The sequence below is a fragment of the Nilaparvata lugens genome, chromosome 3 (genome assembly GCF_014356525.2).
Source record: "Nilaparvata lugens isolate BPH chromosome 3, ASM1435652v1, whole genome shotgun sequence".
Classification (NCBI taxonomy): Eukaryota; Metazoa; Arthropoda; class Insecta; order Hemiptera; family Delphacidae; genus Nilaparvata; species Nilaparvata lugens.
Window position 1 is genome coordinate 24,743,748 of NC_052506.1, and position 20,510 is coordinate 24,764,257.

A 20,510-nucleotide genomic window follows, 5' to 3' on the forward strand; every position below is an offset into this window, starting at 1 on the left:
TAATTCAAACCATTTCCTTTCCAAGGTTGGCACTGATTCATTCCACCTCGCCTTCTACATCCATTCCATCCAAAACTCCTCCTTCTTCTTCTCCTTCTTCTTCTTCTTCTTCTTCATCACTGGATCTCTTCATTTTTTCTTGTTCTCTTCCTTTGTCACTGCTTCTTAATTTCCGATTCATACTTATAAAATCTTTCATATGTGCATGTACCACTCTCACCATCTCATCCTTTCTCTCTCCCCATTTGTTTCTCTCCCAATAGCTTTCTATGTATCTTCATTCCCTTCTCCTCACTGGCTTCCTCAAAACTATTCCTCTCCCTCTCTGTTCCACTCTCTCTCTCTCTCTCTCTCTTACTCTTTTTCCCACTGTTTTTCTCAAGATCTTCATCTTCCTTACATCTTCACAAGCATCCTTCCCAACACACAACTCTAAAAAATAATCCCACCAAGCACTTTGCAACTCTTTTCGCTTGTTTCTCATCTCTGGCACTTCCGAATCCAATATTGTTCCTGTCTCTCTCTCGTAACTGCAGAAGGAGTTGTAACAATATATTTGTCTCTGTCTCTGCGCGCATAACTGCGAAAGGAAATGTAATAATATTTTACGACTACCGCTCGAAATAATGGGGCGCAGATTGAAGACGGTTTTCGTTTTTCGCAAGTCGGATTCTGTTGATATAACATGGATTCGTTTTTATTTTTTATAGATATTTATATTCATACCCGATATAACAACCTAACAACGACTAACAATGCTCCATCTTGACTGGAGTGTATGGGAGGAAAATATTGTACAGTATATTATTGAAGTTGTGTAAAGAGATGGTACATAATATGAGAAGAGAATTGTCGATTTCTGCTTCCTATTCATTGTTATAATATCAACATCAAAGTACTTGTCGATTCTTGATCTCATACTATATATGTTTAAATGAAATATACGAAAATGCTTTGCATTATACTCGTATATTTTTGTCATGCTATATCATAGTTTTCAATATTGATATACATTCTTAGTAGTTGAATCTCCTACAACTGTCCCTCACTATAATACTCTACCATTTTCATGAATATCGAGAAGTAGAAACTAAGAATAGTTAAGCCAGTTACACACACATGATTTTTGTTCATAAGATTTTTTGACGTCCTTATAAATTCCATTGGATTAAACGGAACTTGGCAAACATAATTTGTTTAATGTAATTGAATTTATAAGGACGGAAAAAATCGTACGTCCAAAAATTGATATGTGTGTAACTACCTCTCTCTCTCTCTCTCTCTCTCTCTCTCTCTCTATGTATGTACGGTCTGCATTTGTATGTGTAGGCCTATACACGCATATGTGAACATAATTATATGTGTATGTTTTTTTTTCTTCTTAAAAATAATAATAAACTATTACACGGTGCAGTACTTGATCAAAATCCAATGTAACTCGGTCCCCGCGCACAGGCACAGCCCATGCGGGGACCTTCCTCCTATTCAACAGTTATTTGTGTTAACAGCAATAATAGTTATCAATGTTTATTAACTTAACAGTCACAGTTTTGTTAATCATGGTCATGTATTTTTAGAAATTTTATTTTATATCTATATATATATATAAAAGCGAAATGGCACTCACTCACTCACTCACTCGCATAACTAGAAATCTACCGGACCAAAAACGTTCAAATTTGGTAGGTATGTTCCGTTGGCCCTTTAGAGGCGCACTAAGAAATCTTTTGGCAATATTTTAACTCTAAGGGTTGTTTTTAAGGGTTTAAAGTTCGTCTTTTAGCATGTATATTCTTCTTCTCCCAATCTCTTAATTATAATTGAAATTTCCATATCATATGTTACTATAGAACTATAATCTAGATAGAGTACGTCTTCGAAACAGTTGTTAACTGGCAACTAAATTAATAATTTTGTCAGATTGGCATTAAGTTGAGTTGACTTTGTTAGGTTGGCACCAAATTGAAGATTTAAATGCATTTATCGCGGAAAAAATTTATTGGGCACTGCTACTTCAATCCTGGGAATATTATATAACTAGCCGTCAGGCTCGCTTCGCTCGCCATATCCGTTTAGCCAGACGATTAGTCTGGACCCCCGACTGGATTGTCCTAACATATGATAAAAATGCTCAAATGAAAAATGCAGGCGAGCGAAGCGAGCCTGCTGATCCCATTCTTGGACGATCCAGTCGGGGGTCCAGGGGGCGGAGCCCTCTGGCTAGACGGATATGGCGAGGGAAGCGAGCCTGACGGCTAGTACATTATAATATCAACATAGGCTACTAGGCTCATAGTCATGTTATAATTCTGTGTATATTTTGAGTTTTATTGCTGCTATAACATGTATTGTGTTTTTGTTTTTGAGGAATAAACAGTTTGATTTGATTTATTTAGCCTTTCACATACACACACACACACCACACACACACACACACACACACACACCACACACACACACACACACACACACAACACACACACACACACACACACACACACACACACACACACACACACACACACACACCATTTTTTGACGCACGAGTTTTTGCTGTATTTATAAATAATGTTAGTTTAAACATAACTTGGCGAAGAGATCATGTGTTCATGTGGTTGCCGTGATCCGTTCAATCTGGTAGATTTGATAAGAACGGCAAAAAATCGGAAGAACAAAAATCGATGTGTGTGTGTGTGGAGCTTATGTAACTGGTTTTAGTCGGCAAATATAGAATCATATTTTTCAAATTTCTTCCCATCTTGAAACTTCAAGTTGAATCCATTTGAAGAAAACTACTTTCTCAATAGCTGCTACACTCCTCTTCTCCATCGAATAAATGTATCGTACTCCCACTCCTACAAACCTACATTATATCTTGTGCTTCCTGATTTCGCACTCGTGTAAAGGATCACTCGCACCAAATACTCTTTGAAGTCATGTTAAAAGTGTGTCGTTGCCTGTATATCTGCCATGCTTTAGCGACGAAATCCCTGTGTCGTCGGGTCGGGGGAGGAAATTGATGAACAAAGCGTGTGAAGATGGAAAAGAGAAAACGAAGTTGAATAATAAAAATAGAAAGAAGAAGAAAAAAGAATGAGAAGGTGGAAAAGAAGAAACAGAAGAAGAAATGGTAGTAGATCGAATTGTGAGACGAACAAAAGAACTAAAAGCTTTTCAGTACAAAGGCGTCGGTAGCTGCTATCTGCTTCTGCTTTCTAGAATGTTCTCTCACTCACTAATTAACTTTTCGCCATACTCGTACAAAGAAGTATAGTAATTTGCTGCAGACATGACGTGCATAGAAATTTCAAATGAAATGATGTGTGTTCTTCCCTAGCAAAGTGAATGACTGAAGGATGTCAGATTCCTAGAATGAGCGCAATTCTCGTATGAAACTCTCGTACGAAATAAGGAGGAGGAGGAGGTGGTGGAGGAGGTGGACGAGGTAGGGGTAAAGAAGCAAGAGTGGGAGGACATGAAGGAGAAGTAGTAGAGGAGGAGGAGGATAACGAGGGACGTAAAGATTTAATTACCAAGATCATGAAGTCTAATGGATGGAAGCCAGGAAAGTCTGGGAATGGAAATCAGTTTCGAGATCATAAGAATCGAGGAACTAATTGAATTAACTGTATTATTAACTGAGTTTGAGTGGATTCGCTGATTTGTTTCTACTTGTATTTCTATTTTGGATTCCATTTCTACTTGCATCTCTGCAGATAATTTTAGGTGAACAGTTGAACAGGACTTTTCCCATAGTGAGGTTACGTTTTAAAGTCAGCATACCTGATAACTATTGATTTGTTATGCTAGTCTGTCATCAGACAATGTAGATAGATAGTTCTATCATAGAGAAACGATAGCATAAGTAGATATCCCATGGTATAGGGCGTTTATGTCGCAACTTTTACTGTTATCCCAAGCCGATAGTTCACTTAGTTCTTTCCCATGAAGCTGTGTGACGCTGGTAGTCTCTCAAATTGTGTCGTTCATACACTCTCACCACAACAAAACAGTAAAAATTTACAAGAATCGACAGTAATCGGCTTGAGATAACAGTAAAAGTTTTAAAATCGATTTTGACATTTTTAAAATCGATTCTTCACATTTTTTGATAAATATAATGTATTTGAGAATTGATCATTATTAACAAGAATCAATCATATATCAAATATACTCGTGACAGTTACGTGTTTTTATCAATTTATCTGACTTTTGTAAATGGATATTATCCTAACAATTATACTAAGAATAGAGAAAGTACTTATGTTCTCTCTATCATTACACTCACATATCCCACATAAAAAGATTGATAACGTACCGATTGATTAACTAATTCATAATGAAATACGAGTGAATTCAATCTCCTCCAAACTGCATCCTTTATACACAGATGTCAGATACATCACACACGAATTGAACCTTCATAAACGAACAATATTAGTTTCATCAAAGCTTTTGCTACCTGGATAATTAGAAAATCGTGTTGCATGACGGTATTATGGTTCTGACCGTAGAAAATCAAGATTACAGAAATGCGAATTGGAACATCGCATCGCGTCGCGACTGGAACCTAATTAGTTCCTGTCTGTGACAATAAATTTCAATAAATGCAATTTGCCGCTTCAATTTACTGACATAACAATGGATTGGCGGCTTGTTTAGCAAGTTTGTTAGTAAGCTACTCGCGTCCGTGCATTATTAATCGTACATGTGCCAGTATTATGGGATCAAATGGGATGTTCAGTTGCGTTACTGGTGCTAATTGCAATCTCATTGACACCGGCGTAGAGGTGGCAACCATTTCTAATGTTTCTGGTCCATTGACTTAGCAAACAACAGGTGTTTCTGTGTTACTTTGGCTTTATTTTGGTTGTTAATTAGGTAGAATTAAAGTGTCTTCTATAATACAATAAAGGGAAGAATTGGCTGATACGTACGGGATAGGAAATTCAAATTGCGAATGACGCATCATCACTTCTAAACTACTAGACAAAATAATTAACTTGTAATTTTGCATAAAGGTTTCAATTTACCGAGTATGGATATAGGCCTATTTTAAATTGTTCAAAATTCAAATAGATTTTTAATTTACCGAGTATGGATATACGCCTATTTCAAATTGTTCAAAATTCCAGTAGGTCAAGTTTTCATTTTGTCAAGTTTTTAATTATACCATTGCGGAGCTCGATTTTCCTGGACTTCGTACAAAAACATCACGAACACTATCAATTTTTTCTTCTGTAACAGAAGGTCTTCCAGTACTCTTCTTCTTACACACACATCCACTGCTTTCAAAACGTTCATACCAGTCATAAATTGATTGCCTTGTTGGTGGTGGTTTACCGTATTTTGTTTTGAAATGACGCTGCACAACAGTAACAGAGTTTGTTTTGGCTAATTCAAGAACACAATAAGCTTTCTCCACTTGAGTAGCGGCCATATTGCTAAACTAAACTGGCTGTTGTAAACACGGAGCAGCCAACAATAGCCAGCAACAGTTCTACCAACATAAACTTTAAAAATTCCCTACAAACCTATATCACTTACTATGTTGAAATACACCAGTTTAATTTTGTACAGGCTATTGAAGTTGTCTATTTCATTTGTAATCACCCGTATAAGCCTATGGATATAAGCCTATTTCAAATTGTTCAAAATTCCAGTAGGTCAAGTTTTCATTTTGTCAAGTTTTTAATTATACCATTGCGGAGCTCGGGTTACCTGCTTGTATTGAATACATGAAAATATTTGCCTGAAATAAGCTGGATAACTATTTTCAATCACAATAAAGTTAAGATGAATTGGAAATTGAAGTCGTTTCATGTACTATTGAATATCCAAGTATATTGCATGATCGAAATACAAATAAAAATCCCAGTACCCTTTTTTGAATTAATTCAGCCAACAACTTTGCTAAAATAATAAACTTTGATAAAATAATTACAAAAAAGGGTACTTTATTTTAATTTCTATCTATATTACAAGTAGCCTATACAGAAAAGAGACAATATTGCATGATATATCTTGTTTGAAACGAATTTTATAATTATTGTTAGTGGGTTAATAGCTGTTGTAGAATTGAAATGTCAATTTAAGTTGGCAACCGATGTTAAAATTTATTATGAAAGATAACACGAAGACACAAAGATTGCCTGTGAAGTTTGATTTGTCAGTAGTTCTATTTTCTATTTTAGAACAACATAATCGCAAAAATACCATACAGTGTTCTCCAATTCAAATTCAATTTATTTTTCAAAATATTTTTGAATTACAAGGAAATAGACTATCAAGCCTCCTTTATAATTGGAACCAGAAACGTTTTCAGACGGAAAATGGAATTCAATCTGAATGAAATTGATTTCTCGAATAACCCTAATGTTACCCCATGATGATTCCTGAAGGGAAATTGTTGATGACTCATAAGAATCAATCTTGAAATGAAAACTTTCAATCAATCATTTTTTTCATTTACAGTTACTTTTTCTTCCCTAACCCGCACGTCTTTATAACATGTCTTTGGATTGATTTAGCTTGATGGTCCAACAAAATGAAGTCATCTCTACAGAATGACGTTTTACTGCTAGCCCAGCCAATGAGAACGCGTTGTGGGCGTGGACTTGGTCTGGAGGAGTAGAAAGTACTTGCACGTGATTGGCCGACTCAGTATTTCTCCCACCTGACGTTGAAATCGGCATCCACCAATAGAATGAGAGAAGCATTCCTCTCTCGATTCACATATATCACAGTCAAATATCAGTAAAGTAGTTCAAACTTGTATAATTCAGGTGTTCAATAATTTGTATATTGTTTCATAAATTCTATTGAAAATAATTAGCATTCATTTTGGAGGGAGAACGTGTGTTAAATCAAACTTTCTGATCATAAATTTTCACTGTCCTATGAGTTTCAAATAATTTCAGCGTACGAGAATAAGTGGATATAAATCGTATCTTTTAATTCAAAAACTCTTTGATTAGAATGTTTCCACGTCCCCATGAGTTACAAAATAGCGGTGTTCGTATTCATTTATATTGCATCAGGCTTTCTCATGTTCTCTAGAATTTGAACTCATGATAATTTCTCCAACTTGTTACATGGATTTGTAACAATGTAAACGGGCTCTCACATTGTTTGATAACTGTACAAACCCCCCAAGTTCATGTCGAGTGAAGTTTCAAAATGGTTCCTGTCTCCGATGAGGGGTATGAATGATATGTGTCAGTTTGTATTTTAATACGATAATCCAGTCAAAACATTGTTAGGTCATCAATGTGACCCGAGGTTCGGCCAATCTATCATCTTGTCACTAAGACCCCTGTTTCAACTGCAACTTATCCAAGAAAGTGCTAAGTTGTGACACATTTGCATCTGTGTGTGTTACTAGATGTGTGCGTCCAATTATTACAACATACATCAGTGTTGCGTTGTGATCTACATTCAAACTTCCTAGCTTATACTACCTTAAAATAGCTGGATATGCATTCGCTGAAATACACTACGACCAAACAATTGTTATCATCTATAGGTCTACCATCTCTTTTCTGTATAGGTCTACTTGTAATAAAAATAGAAAGGAAAATAAAAATCTCAGTACCCTTTTTGAATTGAAAATGGCATCAATGTCCGAAACTTGTTGTGATTAAATAATTCAAAAAGGGTACTGAGATTTTTATTTTTCTTTCTATTTTTAATTGTTATCATACTTGAATCTTTTCACAAATACGGCTTAAATAAAATGAAATCAGCTTTTTTATTCCTGTAATCTATTTCTCACAACGTTTCTATCACTTTACAATCGTTCATGACTGTCTGAGACGTACAAGTTTTGTAACGCAATTTTTGACCACCCGATTTGCTAGAAACTTGAAATTTTCATGATAGGTCAGAACACGATGATAATCCATCCGTTATATTTTTCAAAATTGACTCACTCCTTCATCTTTCTTACCAACTTGATTCCATGTAAAGATAGTGAACTAGTATTAAGAAAAATAAAATTCACTCTTTCAAAGTAAAAATAAAGTATTTAAAATCAATTTTGAACAGTTGGGATATTTATTCCATAATCTAGATGAAGTGAATGGGACGATACACCATAGAAATGAATGGCTAATATTATTAGCATAAATGAAATATGAAGTTCTCATGTGAATTCCCAATTCTTAGCTCAGTCTCTCGATATTGTTCCAGATCATCATCTTCACTTCAAGGATCAGGTTTATCAATATTAACCTTTTCCGGTACCCATCTTTCTCGGCCTTCCTACATATCTTTTTAAAGTGGGTCTATAGTTTTGAACTCCAATTGTCATTTTTCCAGGTGGCATTCTATTCAAATAAATGCACTAGTTGCGTCTACTTCGTAGAATTCTTTCATGGAGAGGAGCAACCGATAAAACCTTTCTTACATCAGTATTTCTGATTTTATCAATTCTAGTGCAGCCAAATAAACTCCTTTGAAATCACATTTCTGCAGAATGAATTCGACTGTCCATGTTCCGTATGTCAATTCTCACTTCCATAAAGTAGAGTCGGAACAGCAATAGTACTATAGAATTTCATTTTCGTTTCTTGCCTTGTTTATTTTCGAGGAATCTCAAAAATACGATTCTTTTTAGAAATCTTGAATCTCGAATCTTGAGGTTTCTATAGATAGTGCCACATATTTTTGGGAATTTCTATATTTTTGTACACATCGATATCTATATCGTATGTTACGTCATTACAAAGATAGTTGAAATTTTTACTTGTTTTAGAAATCTTTCTAGATTATAAAGATTATTATCACTGTGACTATTTCTCTCATGTCACCCATCATCATTGAACTGTATCGATCTTTTATCTCTCCCATTTTATCCTTTCCGTTCTACTCACCATCATCTTCCTCCTTTTTTCAACCTCCGTTAATCTCTTTACTTCACTGTCAGATTCTTGACTATGGAATAGAAAATATGGATTGGATTGTGTATTATAAAAACACAAACATTTTTGTCTTAAATCTGTTATATTGTATCATCTCTATTCGTATTTATTTCTGAGTAATTTTTGAATCATCAATTTTTAAGAAACTTTTTATCAATATTTTATTATTATTATTATTATTATTATTGCGGGTGATGCTGCCCATATGAGGGTTTTTGCTTGTGCGTGGGTAATGGGAAGTGTAAGGGTGGTTAAATAATAATAATACATAATGATTTCTCATTAATCTCATAATGATTTATGAGATGATCTTAATAAACTATGATTTATGAGATGATCTCAAGATGAACTGTTTTCCAATTGATTCTGTGTCTGTTTCACATGCTACACATACCAATTTTATCAACTTATCATCTATTTGTAGAAAATTTCCTCCAAAAAATTATTGTATTGAATATGTGTCATTTGTTTCACAGTTCACACATGTCATCATTCTTGAAGTCTATCACATATTTGTAGAAACTTTTCTCTCAATAGATATTGTATTAATAATAAATGAATTAATCTTAATTCAATAACATAATTGATGTATTAATGATGTGTAATTTGTTTGCCAGGCCACCAATGGGTCCGCAACAACCTCGGAGTGGAGCCGAAATCGGGCTGGTCGATAGACCCGTTCGGCCACGGGTCAACGGTGCCCTACCTGCTGAAGGCGTCGGGTGTGAACGGGGGCACTGTCATCCAACGGGTGCACTACGCCTGGAAGCAGTGGCTCGCAGAACAGCAGATGGGCGACTTCATCTGGCGGCAGACCTGGGACAACCAGGGGCTCACAGACATCCTCACTCACAACCAACCCTTCGATATCTACTCCATCAAACACTCCTGTGGCCCACACCCTCAAGTCTGCCTCAACTTCGATTTCCGGAAGATCGCCGGGGAGTACACGGAGTACTCCCTACGTGCCGTTCCTATCGATGACGAAAACGTGAAACAGAAAGCTGAGTTGCTTTTGGAACAGTACGGGAGAACTGGGTCACTGTTCGAACACAATGTCGTGATGATGCCGTTGGGAGACGACTTCCGATACGATCACGACATTGAGTGGGACCAGCAGTACCGCAACTACAAACGCTTGTTCGACTACATCAACAAACACAAAGATGTGTACAACGCTGAGGTACAGTTCGGCACCCCCCACGACTACTTCCAAGCCGTCAAAGACCGTATGAAACAGTTCAAAGTACTGAGCGGCGACTTTTTCGTGTACAGTGACATATTCTCCGAAGGACGCCCCGCCTACTGGAGTGGGTACTTCACGACCCGTCCCTACTGGAAAATACTCGATCGTGAACTAGAAGCTAACCTACGCTCAGCTGAAATCCTCTACACTTTCGCTCTAAATCGTGCGCGTCGTCTGGCGTACAACAGCACCGTCAAAGTTTTGGAGCGCGATTATGAGAAGTTGTCAAGAGCCAGACAGAACCTCGCGCTGTTCCAACATCACGACGCCATCACGGGGACATCAAAAGCGTACGTCATGCATGATTACGCTTTGAAGATCTTTGAAAGCATTCAAGAAATGCTGTTCGTTCAAGGGTTTGCTGCTCAAAGTTTGTTAACCAAACCGGAAGTTGGGAGTGAGCCGATTGTTTATCCTTCCAGTCGATTCATAGTTCCTGATATTGATCGAGAATCCTACGAGAAACCTCCTCGCAAAGTTCCTCTCACTGTCAAAAAGAATGAGCCTAGAAAAGTAATACTCTTCAATTCTCTAGCACAGTACAGACAAGATATCATCAAAGTGAAGGTGACATCTCCCAAGGTGAGAGTTCTAGACTCGGAAGGTAAACCAGTTGTGTTTCAAGTTAGTCCAGTTTGGGAGAAAATGGAACCCACCAGTAGTAGAGACAACAACAACAATAGAATGAGATCGCAAGGAGAGCCTTCTCAAACAACTCCCTCTCTAAAAATATCCAACAATAAGTTCGAATTGATGTTTGTTGCGGATTTAGCTCCTCTTTCATTGAATATCTACACGATTGAGCATAATCAGGGTAAAAACTTTGAGTCGAGAGCTGTGGTTTATTGTAAAGACTGTAAGAAACACACAGAGTTCAATGTGAAGAACACACAGCCAGGCGATATTCAACTGGAGAACCACGATTTGAAACTGTTGATTGACGGGAGGTCCGGTTTTCTAAGAGCAGTCACACATAAGGCAACTGGGAAAACTACACAGTGTTCTATACAATTTGCTGCCTATCCTTCAGCTCAGTTTCATAGCGGAGCGTATTTATTTATGCCGGATCCCAACTCTCGTGAAACAGAGAAGGAGATATTGGACGAGTATCCTAATCAGAGGATATTCATCACATCGGGGCCGGTTTCATCAGAGTTGACAGTGATCTATGGGAACTTGTTGATGCATTCTATAAGGATTTACCATACACAGGGCCCGTACAACCAGGGCATACAGATTGAGAATGTGATCGACTTTGAAGCGCCGCCGAAAAACCGGGAAACTGAGTTGTTTATGAGGGTGGTGAGTGATATCAGTAACGGGGATCCACCTGAGTTTTACTCGGATCTGAACGGGTTCCAGATGCAAAGGCGGATGAAGGTGGAGAGGATTGGGATAGAGGGGAATTATTTCCCGATTACGACCGCGGCGTATATTCAGGATGCTACAAGGAGGTTGACTTTGTTAGTGAACCATGCACAGGGAGCATCCTCCTGGCAGCCAGGTTGGTTAGAGGTGATGTTGGACAGGAGGACTCTGTACGATGATTCAAGGGGGATGGGAGAGGGGGTTGTCGATAATAAAAGGACAACCTCCAAGTTTTGGTTGTTGTTGGAGGATGCCTGGGAGACATCCGAGTATTCAAAACCTAGTTTGTTGAGTAATCATCTGTCGGCTTCGCTCCTGTATCCGCCAGGGTTGTTTGTGGTTGAGGAACCTCCAGGTGACGACGAGATGACACCTCATAGACGCCGACCGACGCTGAGGAACAACGTGCACCTGGTGTCACGACCGCTACCGTGCGACGTGCACCTACTCACCCTCCGCACCGTATCTGATCAAACCTTCACCCAGTTCCCCTCCAACTCGGCCCTCATGGTGCTGCATCGACAGGGCTTCGCTTGCAACGTACCCTCCTCCCTCCCAAAGTGCTCCATTTCCTCCGGTAATCGGACTGCCTTCCATACGAGGACGTTCTTTTTCGACCTCAAATTCGAGTCGATTGTGCAGACCACGCTGACTGGTTTGCGACAAATCTCGCGACAGTTGAGCTTCGACGATGTGCACCTTTCGCCCATGAACCTGCTCACGCTCAACGTTACCTTTAGTCCTTGAAGCTATTCACCCGACTAACCCAGTGACTGTGATTCGAATAGTGAAGATTGGCACGTGGAGTGATCTACACATGTAAAGTAACGTTATGTGTTGTTGTGAAGGTGATCTTGTAGTAGATATCCATATTGAATTAAAACGACTTGATATTATCAATACCACTAATTTATTAGAACAGTTCGAGATACTAGTTCCGATTGCTACAACTATGTTCCGTTTTGATTTGATTTGTTACACCATTATCTCTATAAATCTCCATTAATGTAATCAATCTCCAGTAAACTCTACCAAACTATAAGTTTACTGGAGATTGATAATAGTATAACGTCTTCTAAAAATAATATTCGTCCACTTTAGGTTGAATTTTGTTTTATTTTTGACGATTTGCTTAGTTGTATTGTACGGATTAAAATGCAATGAAGATGTTTTTTATTTTCTATTTTAACTCTACTCAACTATCTGTGTATTGGAGATTGATAATGGTGTAGCCTAGCAACCGAAACCAGTATCTCAAATTGTTTCAACAAACTAGCGGTTTTGACAATACCAAGTAGTTTTTATTAAAATGTGAATTACAACAATTATATTAAAGATTGGCGAGTTGTACAGAGAGATACTTGTAATATATAGCTTGTAAGACAATGGTGACTGACAATTTCTTTCCAAGAATGAGACCGCAAAAGTTCCAATATGATCCCGTTTTCCATTCCAACAATCATTCTGTTCCAGAACTCTCTATAATCTTCATAAATCTTGTGTAAATTAGACTATCTCACAAATAACAATCCTTTTTCATTATTTTACCAAGTGTAAAGGTGCGTACAGATATACGCGCCGCGTACATGAGCAATTCACTTTTAATCACCTGACTATATCTGTATTTTTACAGAAAAGGTAAGATACAGATATAAAAAGCTTGGCATCAGCTGATTTAAAGTGAATTGCTCATGTTCGCGGCGCGTATATCTGTACGCACCTTAATATTCTAATGTGTCTTATTAAATGTATTAAATGTGTCTGTATTAAATGTTCATGATACATTCGTTGTGTGGAAATGATGATGAATCATGCACTATTTTTTTTTCTTTTTTCAAAAGAATTACTTTTTGTCTAGGGGTTCAGTGTACAGTGATTTGTCCATCAGTAATACTCAGATCATAGAAATGATTGATAAAGGTCCACCCGGCACAACATGAAACCGCTCCTTTCCCAAATTTAGTTGCTCCCAAAGTTAATAAAATATAATGTTTCACAGAGTACGTTGTCAGAGATTATTATTTGGTTGATACTCTTCATCAATATAAGTTCCCTCATTTTCAGTCCAAAATATATAGAAAATAGAAATTCTGATGGATTAGATACTGAATTGAATAGAAATTTCAAACAAATAAACAGAACAAACAAGAGATGTTCACTATGAACAAAGATGTTGTGGAATTCCTCCATATTAAGGTGAAATGAAAGAAATATTGTCAGTTTCAGATAATTATAGATATACATAACATTATTTCACCTGAACAAACAAATTTAATTCACTTGAACAATACTATATTATTTATTTGAACTCGAAAATTTTGAAATAAAACAGTGTTTTTCCAGCGAAATTGAAAAAATCCTAGCTCTGGCTTGGATGAGAACTAAAATTGAAACCATACCTTGTACCTACTAAGTAAGCCTGAATGGGCCACTGAGAAGTAAACATAGTGCACTACTTACTGATTTACGATAACGAGGCCGAAACTACAGCCATTAGCCGCAATGAAGCTACAATTTCAAATTAAACTTGCTTCATCCAACACACAAATGCGATAGTGCGCTTAGGCTAGATTGCCCCTCTGGTTAAAACTAATTGAAGAATGGTTATGCAAGTTGTTGTACCGAGATGGTTACGAGTTTCACCCCCTCCCTTCCTGGATTTCAACCCCTTCTTGTGTTTCCCCCTCCTCCCCAGGGTTTTACCCCCTCCCTCCCTAATTTTCACCTCCTGCCACCATGAGTTCCCCCTCCTTACATGGTCGGAGGAGTGGATATAAAGTCCAGGTGGTATAATGCTACACTGTAAAGGATGCCTGATACAACGGAAATGTGAATTAGCCGTGGAACTTCCTCAGCTGGAAGTAATTTAAATATTCTGCATACACTGTCCCCTTGGTTAACTACTCAGCTTCATTATCGTGGTGCGTCCCTTATTAACTTTAGTGCGGAAATACTGTTGGCCTGTTATATTAACAAGTTTTACGAAATTAGCGTAGCTAATTGAGTGATTAACACGGTAGTAGTTGTTCGGGAGTAAATTGTCTATGTGAAATATATTGGGACATTTAATTGAAAGAGCCTTTAGGTTATTCAAATTTCAATTTTATTTGAACCGAAAAACTTCTATCAGATTTTTCAATCACGAGATTTTATCATTATCAATTGGATCCATGAATCCTTTTGAACCAGGATTCAAAAAAAGATCCTGTCAGTGCTGGAAAGTTGAATAGTGTCAATAATAAGTAAAGGAAATTGATTCAATTATGTGAGCACCTTTTGAAAATATTTTATAGATAAATAGGGAAAGAGTACCATATTAAATCAGTCCATAAATATCCTTGGATATTTTATCTGAAATCATGTATAGACATATTGGATGATAAGCTACTGGAAATTTTCAGAGTTGATTTAGATAAATTATTCATTATTGTTTATTGAACAAAATTGACTTTTTACTGTTTTATCTGTTCTTCTTTCAGTACTTATTTGTTACCAAGTTGAAAACGTATTGAAATCAAAATTTTATATTTTATGGTGGATGTCAAATTCATGTGAACAATTTGAAAACAAAAATTAACAATATTTAAACATAAACAGTAACATTTTTATCAAACATTCAATTATTGTTTGGACTTTGACCAACTTAATGCAGGAACAATATGAAAGATTAAACTGGTCAGTTCTTCTCGATTTGTGAGATTAAATTCTTTGAAAAAATTTTGGGATTACTAACAATTGTCAGAAATTTGTGATCCTTTCGACTGTGTGTGTGTTCAATTAAATTGGCGAACATGCAAAATACTTGTAAATAATGTACATTGTAAGAGAATACAGTTGATAGTCCAATTTGTAAATAATTTAAGACTAGTTATATATGAATATATATTATATATATTGATATTGTAAGAATGATCTTTATATAATGGGGAAATTCAGAGAATACCAAATTTATGAGGTCGATTGTAACGACCCAATGATTATTTGAATTTTGTTGTTGGTTAAAAATTTTGTAAATAAAATGTTACAAAAATTCATACTGCCTTTTTGAATTCGTATCCTCGTTGAAACTCCCAGGGTTCTTATAAAATCTCAGCTTGAGATCCAAAAAATAATTGTAGATCATTATCAATTTTGGGTTACCCTCTGTGAGTATTTAGATTGTAATAGTAAAGTAACATACTAATGGTTGTCTGTGACACACCGTGCTCAGCTGTAATTTGATTTCATCCACTAGTACAATCTCCATTTATATTGCGTTGTTGGACTTCTTTATTCAGATTGCATTACTGCAGAAACCACAGTCTGTTACATTGAAACATAGAAACCCTGTAAAACAGCTGATCCATCTATAGTGAATTTCACGTTTTAATTGACCGAGCGAAGTGAGGTCTAAGATTCAAGTCGACGGTTTGGCATTTCTCTTAATGTTTATATGTTGTGCATTTACGGCGAAACGCGGTAATAGATTTTCATGTAATTTGACAGGTATGTTCCTTTTTTAATTGCGCGTCAACGTATATACAAGGTTTTTGAAATTTTTGCATTTCAAGGATAATATAAAAGGAAAAAGGAGCCTCCTTCATACGCCAATATTAGAGTAAAAATCAGACTATAGAATTATTCATCATGAATCAGCTGACAAGTGATTACACAAATGTGTGGAGAAGCCAGTCTATTGCTGTATTTCCCATAAGGTCTATAGTTTCAATCAGGTACTTGTGGATGAGAATACTGCGTGAGGTCTACTGTTCACAGAACTAATAGTGGTAGTGGAGAAAGATAGGCCGAACCTCTGTCTTGTCAATACCTTCTATAGACGGAAGCAGATACAGGTTTATTGATGTAATATTAACTGTCCATTCTCGTTTAAAATAAATTATATCTTTTATAATTTCATAATGAATTTACATGATTGAGATGAAATATTTTGTTAATTAATCATTAATTCTACATTGTTAAAAGGTGATCTGGCAACAGAGCAAAACGAGAAAGCGCTATCCGCTTTGTTGAATAATAGACAAGGATAGCAATACCATTGCTAAACAAACACTGCCCTTATAACGTGGACCTCACTATAGAATAACTGCCTACACACTAGAAATGCACGAACTACAGTATCTCGATTCCATACTCGTCTCATGTATAAAATTTAATTATATCCAATGTTCATGTTTCACATCACATTAAGACAAAATTGAAAGTTTTATTTATAAAAGATAAATGGAATTATTGCTAATGTCCCTATTTAACATTATTTCGGGACAAATTGAAAAGTTGTATTTGAAAAAATATAGGTGAAATTATCGCTGTTGTTAATCTTCCTTGTACACACGGAAAGCACATCACAAGGAATGGCATAATATCCTATACTATTAAACGAGCAATTTCTGTTCATATGTTTGGCCGTTTAGATGTTCATATGTTTGTATTTCACCGGATCTCGAAAACGTCTCTAAAGATTCTCACGAAATTCAGAACATAGTAGGTTTATAATATAAAAATCTGGTGTGGCGCACTCACACAACTTTCCTTGCCGTTAAGAAAATTTATCACCTGACGTTCACGCGCATCAAATCTACTATTCAAAGATCCAAGCCAGCTGGTGACATGACAATAACGCTGGAGACACACGAAGTCTGCTATCTCACCATAGTGAATGATTTAATAGAATCAACAGTTGCCAAACAGTTTGCAATTGAAATAATAACATTTTCTCGAATTTTGGGTGAAAATGTTACTGAACATTAATTATTGTAGAGATGTTCATGCTCAATCTTTTCTACTTGAAATTTTTTGATCAAATAGTATCTGAAGCCTGATAATTGGGAAACAAACTTTGCATAGATGAGGCGAAGCTCCTGAAATTTCTACAGATATGGGACTTGTGTCAGTTGATAGACCTTATCAATGACTATTTTAGGTATGAATTTGATCAAAATCAAATTACTGGACATTAATTGAAGACCTTTTATGCTCAATCTTTTCCAATTGAATTTTATTGTTTAAATTGTATCTGAAACCTGATAATTGAAAATTTAAAATCAAACTTTGCATAGATGGTGCAGTGCTCCTGAATTTTTTACAGATATGAGACTTGTAGCAGTTGATAGACCTTATCAATGACTATTTTAGGTATGAATTTGATCAAAATCGTTGGAGCCGTTTTCGAGAAAATCGCGAAAACCCCTGTTTTTGACAACAATTTCACCATTTCAGCTGCCGTCTTGAATTGCATTTGATCGAAATTGTTCGTGTCGGATCCTTATAGTGTAAGGACCCTAAGTTCCAAATTTCAAGTCATTCTTTTAATTGGGAGATGAGATATCGTGTACACAGACACACATACACTCATACACACACACACACACACATACAGACCAATACCCAGAAACCACTTTTTTGGACTCAGGGGACCTTGAAACATATAGAAATTTAGAAATTGGGGTACCTTAATTTTTTTCGGAAAGCAATACTTTCCTTATCTATTTAATAGGGCAAGGAAAGTAAAAAATCGATTGCTCTAGGTCTCATCCCTGGGAAACCTTGCTGAAGGACATTAAAAGGATAATTATTATTCATCCTTGGAAAAACAGCTGATAATAATTATTTCGTCTTCTGTTGATGATACAACAGTGAGTGAGCGAGTTCATGTGTGTGGGACTGTTTCAAAATTATGACTCAGCTGTTGAAATTTTGTTTAACTTCAGGTACTTGGTGCCGGTTGCAAAAAATTCGGGTTATTTTCAATCCTGATTAATTCCAGAAGATCCATATTTTTGAAATGGTTCTCTCTGATTTGGTTCACGTGAAATTAATCAGCATTAAAATTTAACCGGCTTATGTGCAACCGGGCCTTTGTGAGGGAAATTTTTGCATTCCTCTGGGAATTAATCTCAACCTTCTGTGATTAGATAGAACATTTCTGTATGAACTATGAATGTTATTATAATTTCTTCTTTCGTAATACATTTTTATACTTTTGTACTCCAGAGAGAAGCTCGGTCCCCGATATTACAGAAATGAATAGTGATTAGGAATTGGTGATTAGAGATCACCATTTACGCAAAAAGTTAGTAATTTCACAGAGAATGAATGAATACATCTCTTGTCGAAAAATGGATAAATATATTCAAGGGAGGAATGATATGTGTCAATACAAAAGTATGTGATATGAACAACATTTTGGAAAGAAAAACATTTGAATAAGAATCAAGCCCGGACCACACTTATTTTCATCATGCAGCGTTCCGATCCTACTCATGTCCGATATTTCTGTTGGGTGGTGGTGGTGGTGGTGGTGGTGGGACAGATCACATGACATGGGCACAAGTGTGGCAGGCTGTCAAATTTAGATACAGTACTGAACATTGAATTGAATTGATTTTATTGTTTCACAAAAAAAAAACAGATTCATAAAACATCAGTAAATGTACTAATTTAAAAAATATTATCTATGTTTAAACTATTTCACAAAATAATTGAAACTGTACTCACATGGACCTGTCGGTCTGTTCGTGAGTAAGAGTTCGCATACGCATATTAAAATTTAATTTACACAGATAACTTATCTATGATACAGAGAAGTAAGATCACTATTATAGATAACTACCAATATTTAATAGTATTGAACAATACAATATCAAAAATATTTAAATAAAAATACTTATTTAATTTTAATAATCAAGCTCAACTATCAACATTCGCACGGGAAGGGAAACACACACACATACACACACACACTCACACACTACGCACACACACACATACTACGCACACACATGAGTGAATGAATTTCAAGGCGTTACACATACATTGATTTGATCAATCTACCACACTGATAGTCATTCAAAGATGCCAACCATTCATGTAGCACTTTCTTGTATTTTAGTACAGTACAAGAACCAGGATGACTTATATGGGGAGGAGCATTCCGCAAAATCATATTAATTACATAAGAGACATTTCTGTCGCAAACAGCTCGCGAATTTCTCTCTAAACTGGGATGTAGAAGATGTCCGCTTCTAGTCCTAGGTTCTTGTTGTGTTGGAATATTTAAGTTCAATTTATTCTTAAATGCATACATTAAGACAAATTTAACATAAAGCTTCTTAATAGTTAGAACATTAAAATAAACAAATAAACGTTCGGAAGAATATGTTCTTTCCAGGCCAAGTCCGGATTTGATAATAGCTTTCTGAGTCACTGAAAGCTCTGCAATCCTAGTACATGGCTTTATAACAAAATGGAATTAGAGAAAATAACTAGTATCCTTGTAATATATTTTTCAAATACACGTTTAGTTTCGACATTTTCTCACAATTTGAAAAAAGAACACCTGGGATTGACATAAAATATGTCGAAACTATTCGAGTATAATTTATTTGAAATATCACAAGGGTAGTAATTATTTTCTTTGATTGAATAATGAAGTAGTCCTGAAAATACACTTATTAAGAATATTTCATCAAAAAAATGGATGATATTCCATCATCATTTTCAACGATATAATTAACAATATTCCAGCAACGATGATATTCCATCATCTTATGTCATTGATGATACAGTATAATCAATGGATGATATTCCTGATATTTCATCAACTAAGTTGAATGAATATCACCAGCCCAGCAACTATTCAACAGCGAATCGAAATACCCAAGACCAAGATTCGAAATTTTTTTATAAATAATGCCCCAAATTTCCAAAAAATCATCTCTGAAAAACCAAATATAGATACTGAACATTGCTGTGTAACAAAATGGGACATTAACAACTATTTCAACAGCGACCCGAAATCCCCAAGACCCAGACCAGACCCGAAATCTAGGAATTTACGGTCGAGAGCTTTCGGGTGAGCAGAGGGACACAAATAAAGCTTTCAAGGGAAGAAGAGTAAATGTTTCCGAGAGAAAATATTATTGCGGTAGAACGTTAACTAGCGCTCGGACCACCGCTAATGAGCAGTTACAGCCGGC

The 20,510-nt window shown here is 36.1% G+C and overlaps 1 protein-coding gene across 1 annotated transcript in view; it reads left to right on the forward strand.

Moving 5' to 3' along the window:
- LOC111049528 (alpha-mannosidase 2) overlaps positions 1–12,854 on the forward strand; it is a 303,216-nt gene extending 290,362 nt beyond the window's left edge. The window contains exon 6 of the mRNA XM_039423362.1: positions 9,539–12,854. Coding sequence (XP_039279296.1) covers positions 9,539–12,282 — 2,744 coding nt within the window. The 3' untranslated portion in view covers positions 12,283–12,854. The remainder of the gene's footprint in view (positions 1–9,538) is intronic.
- The last annotated feature ends 7,656 nt before the right edge of the window (positions 12,855–20,510 follow it).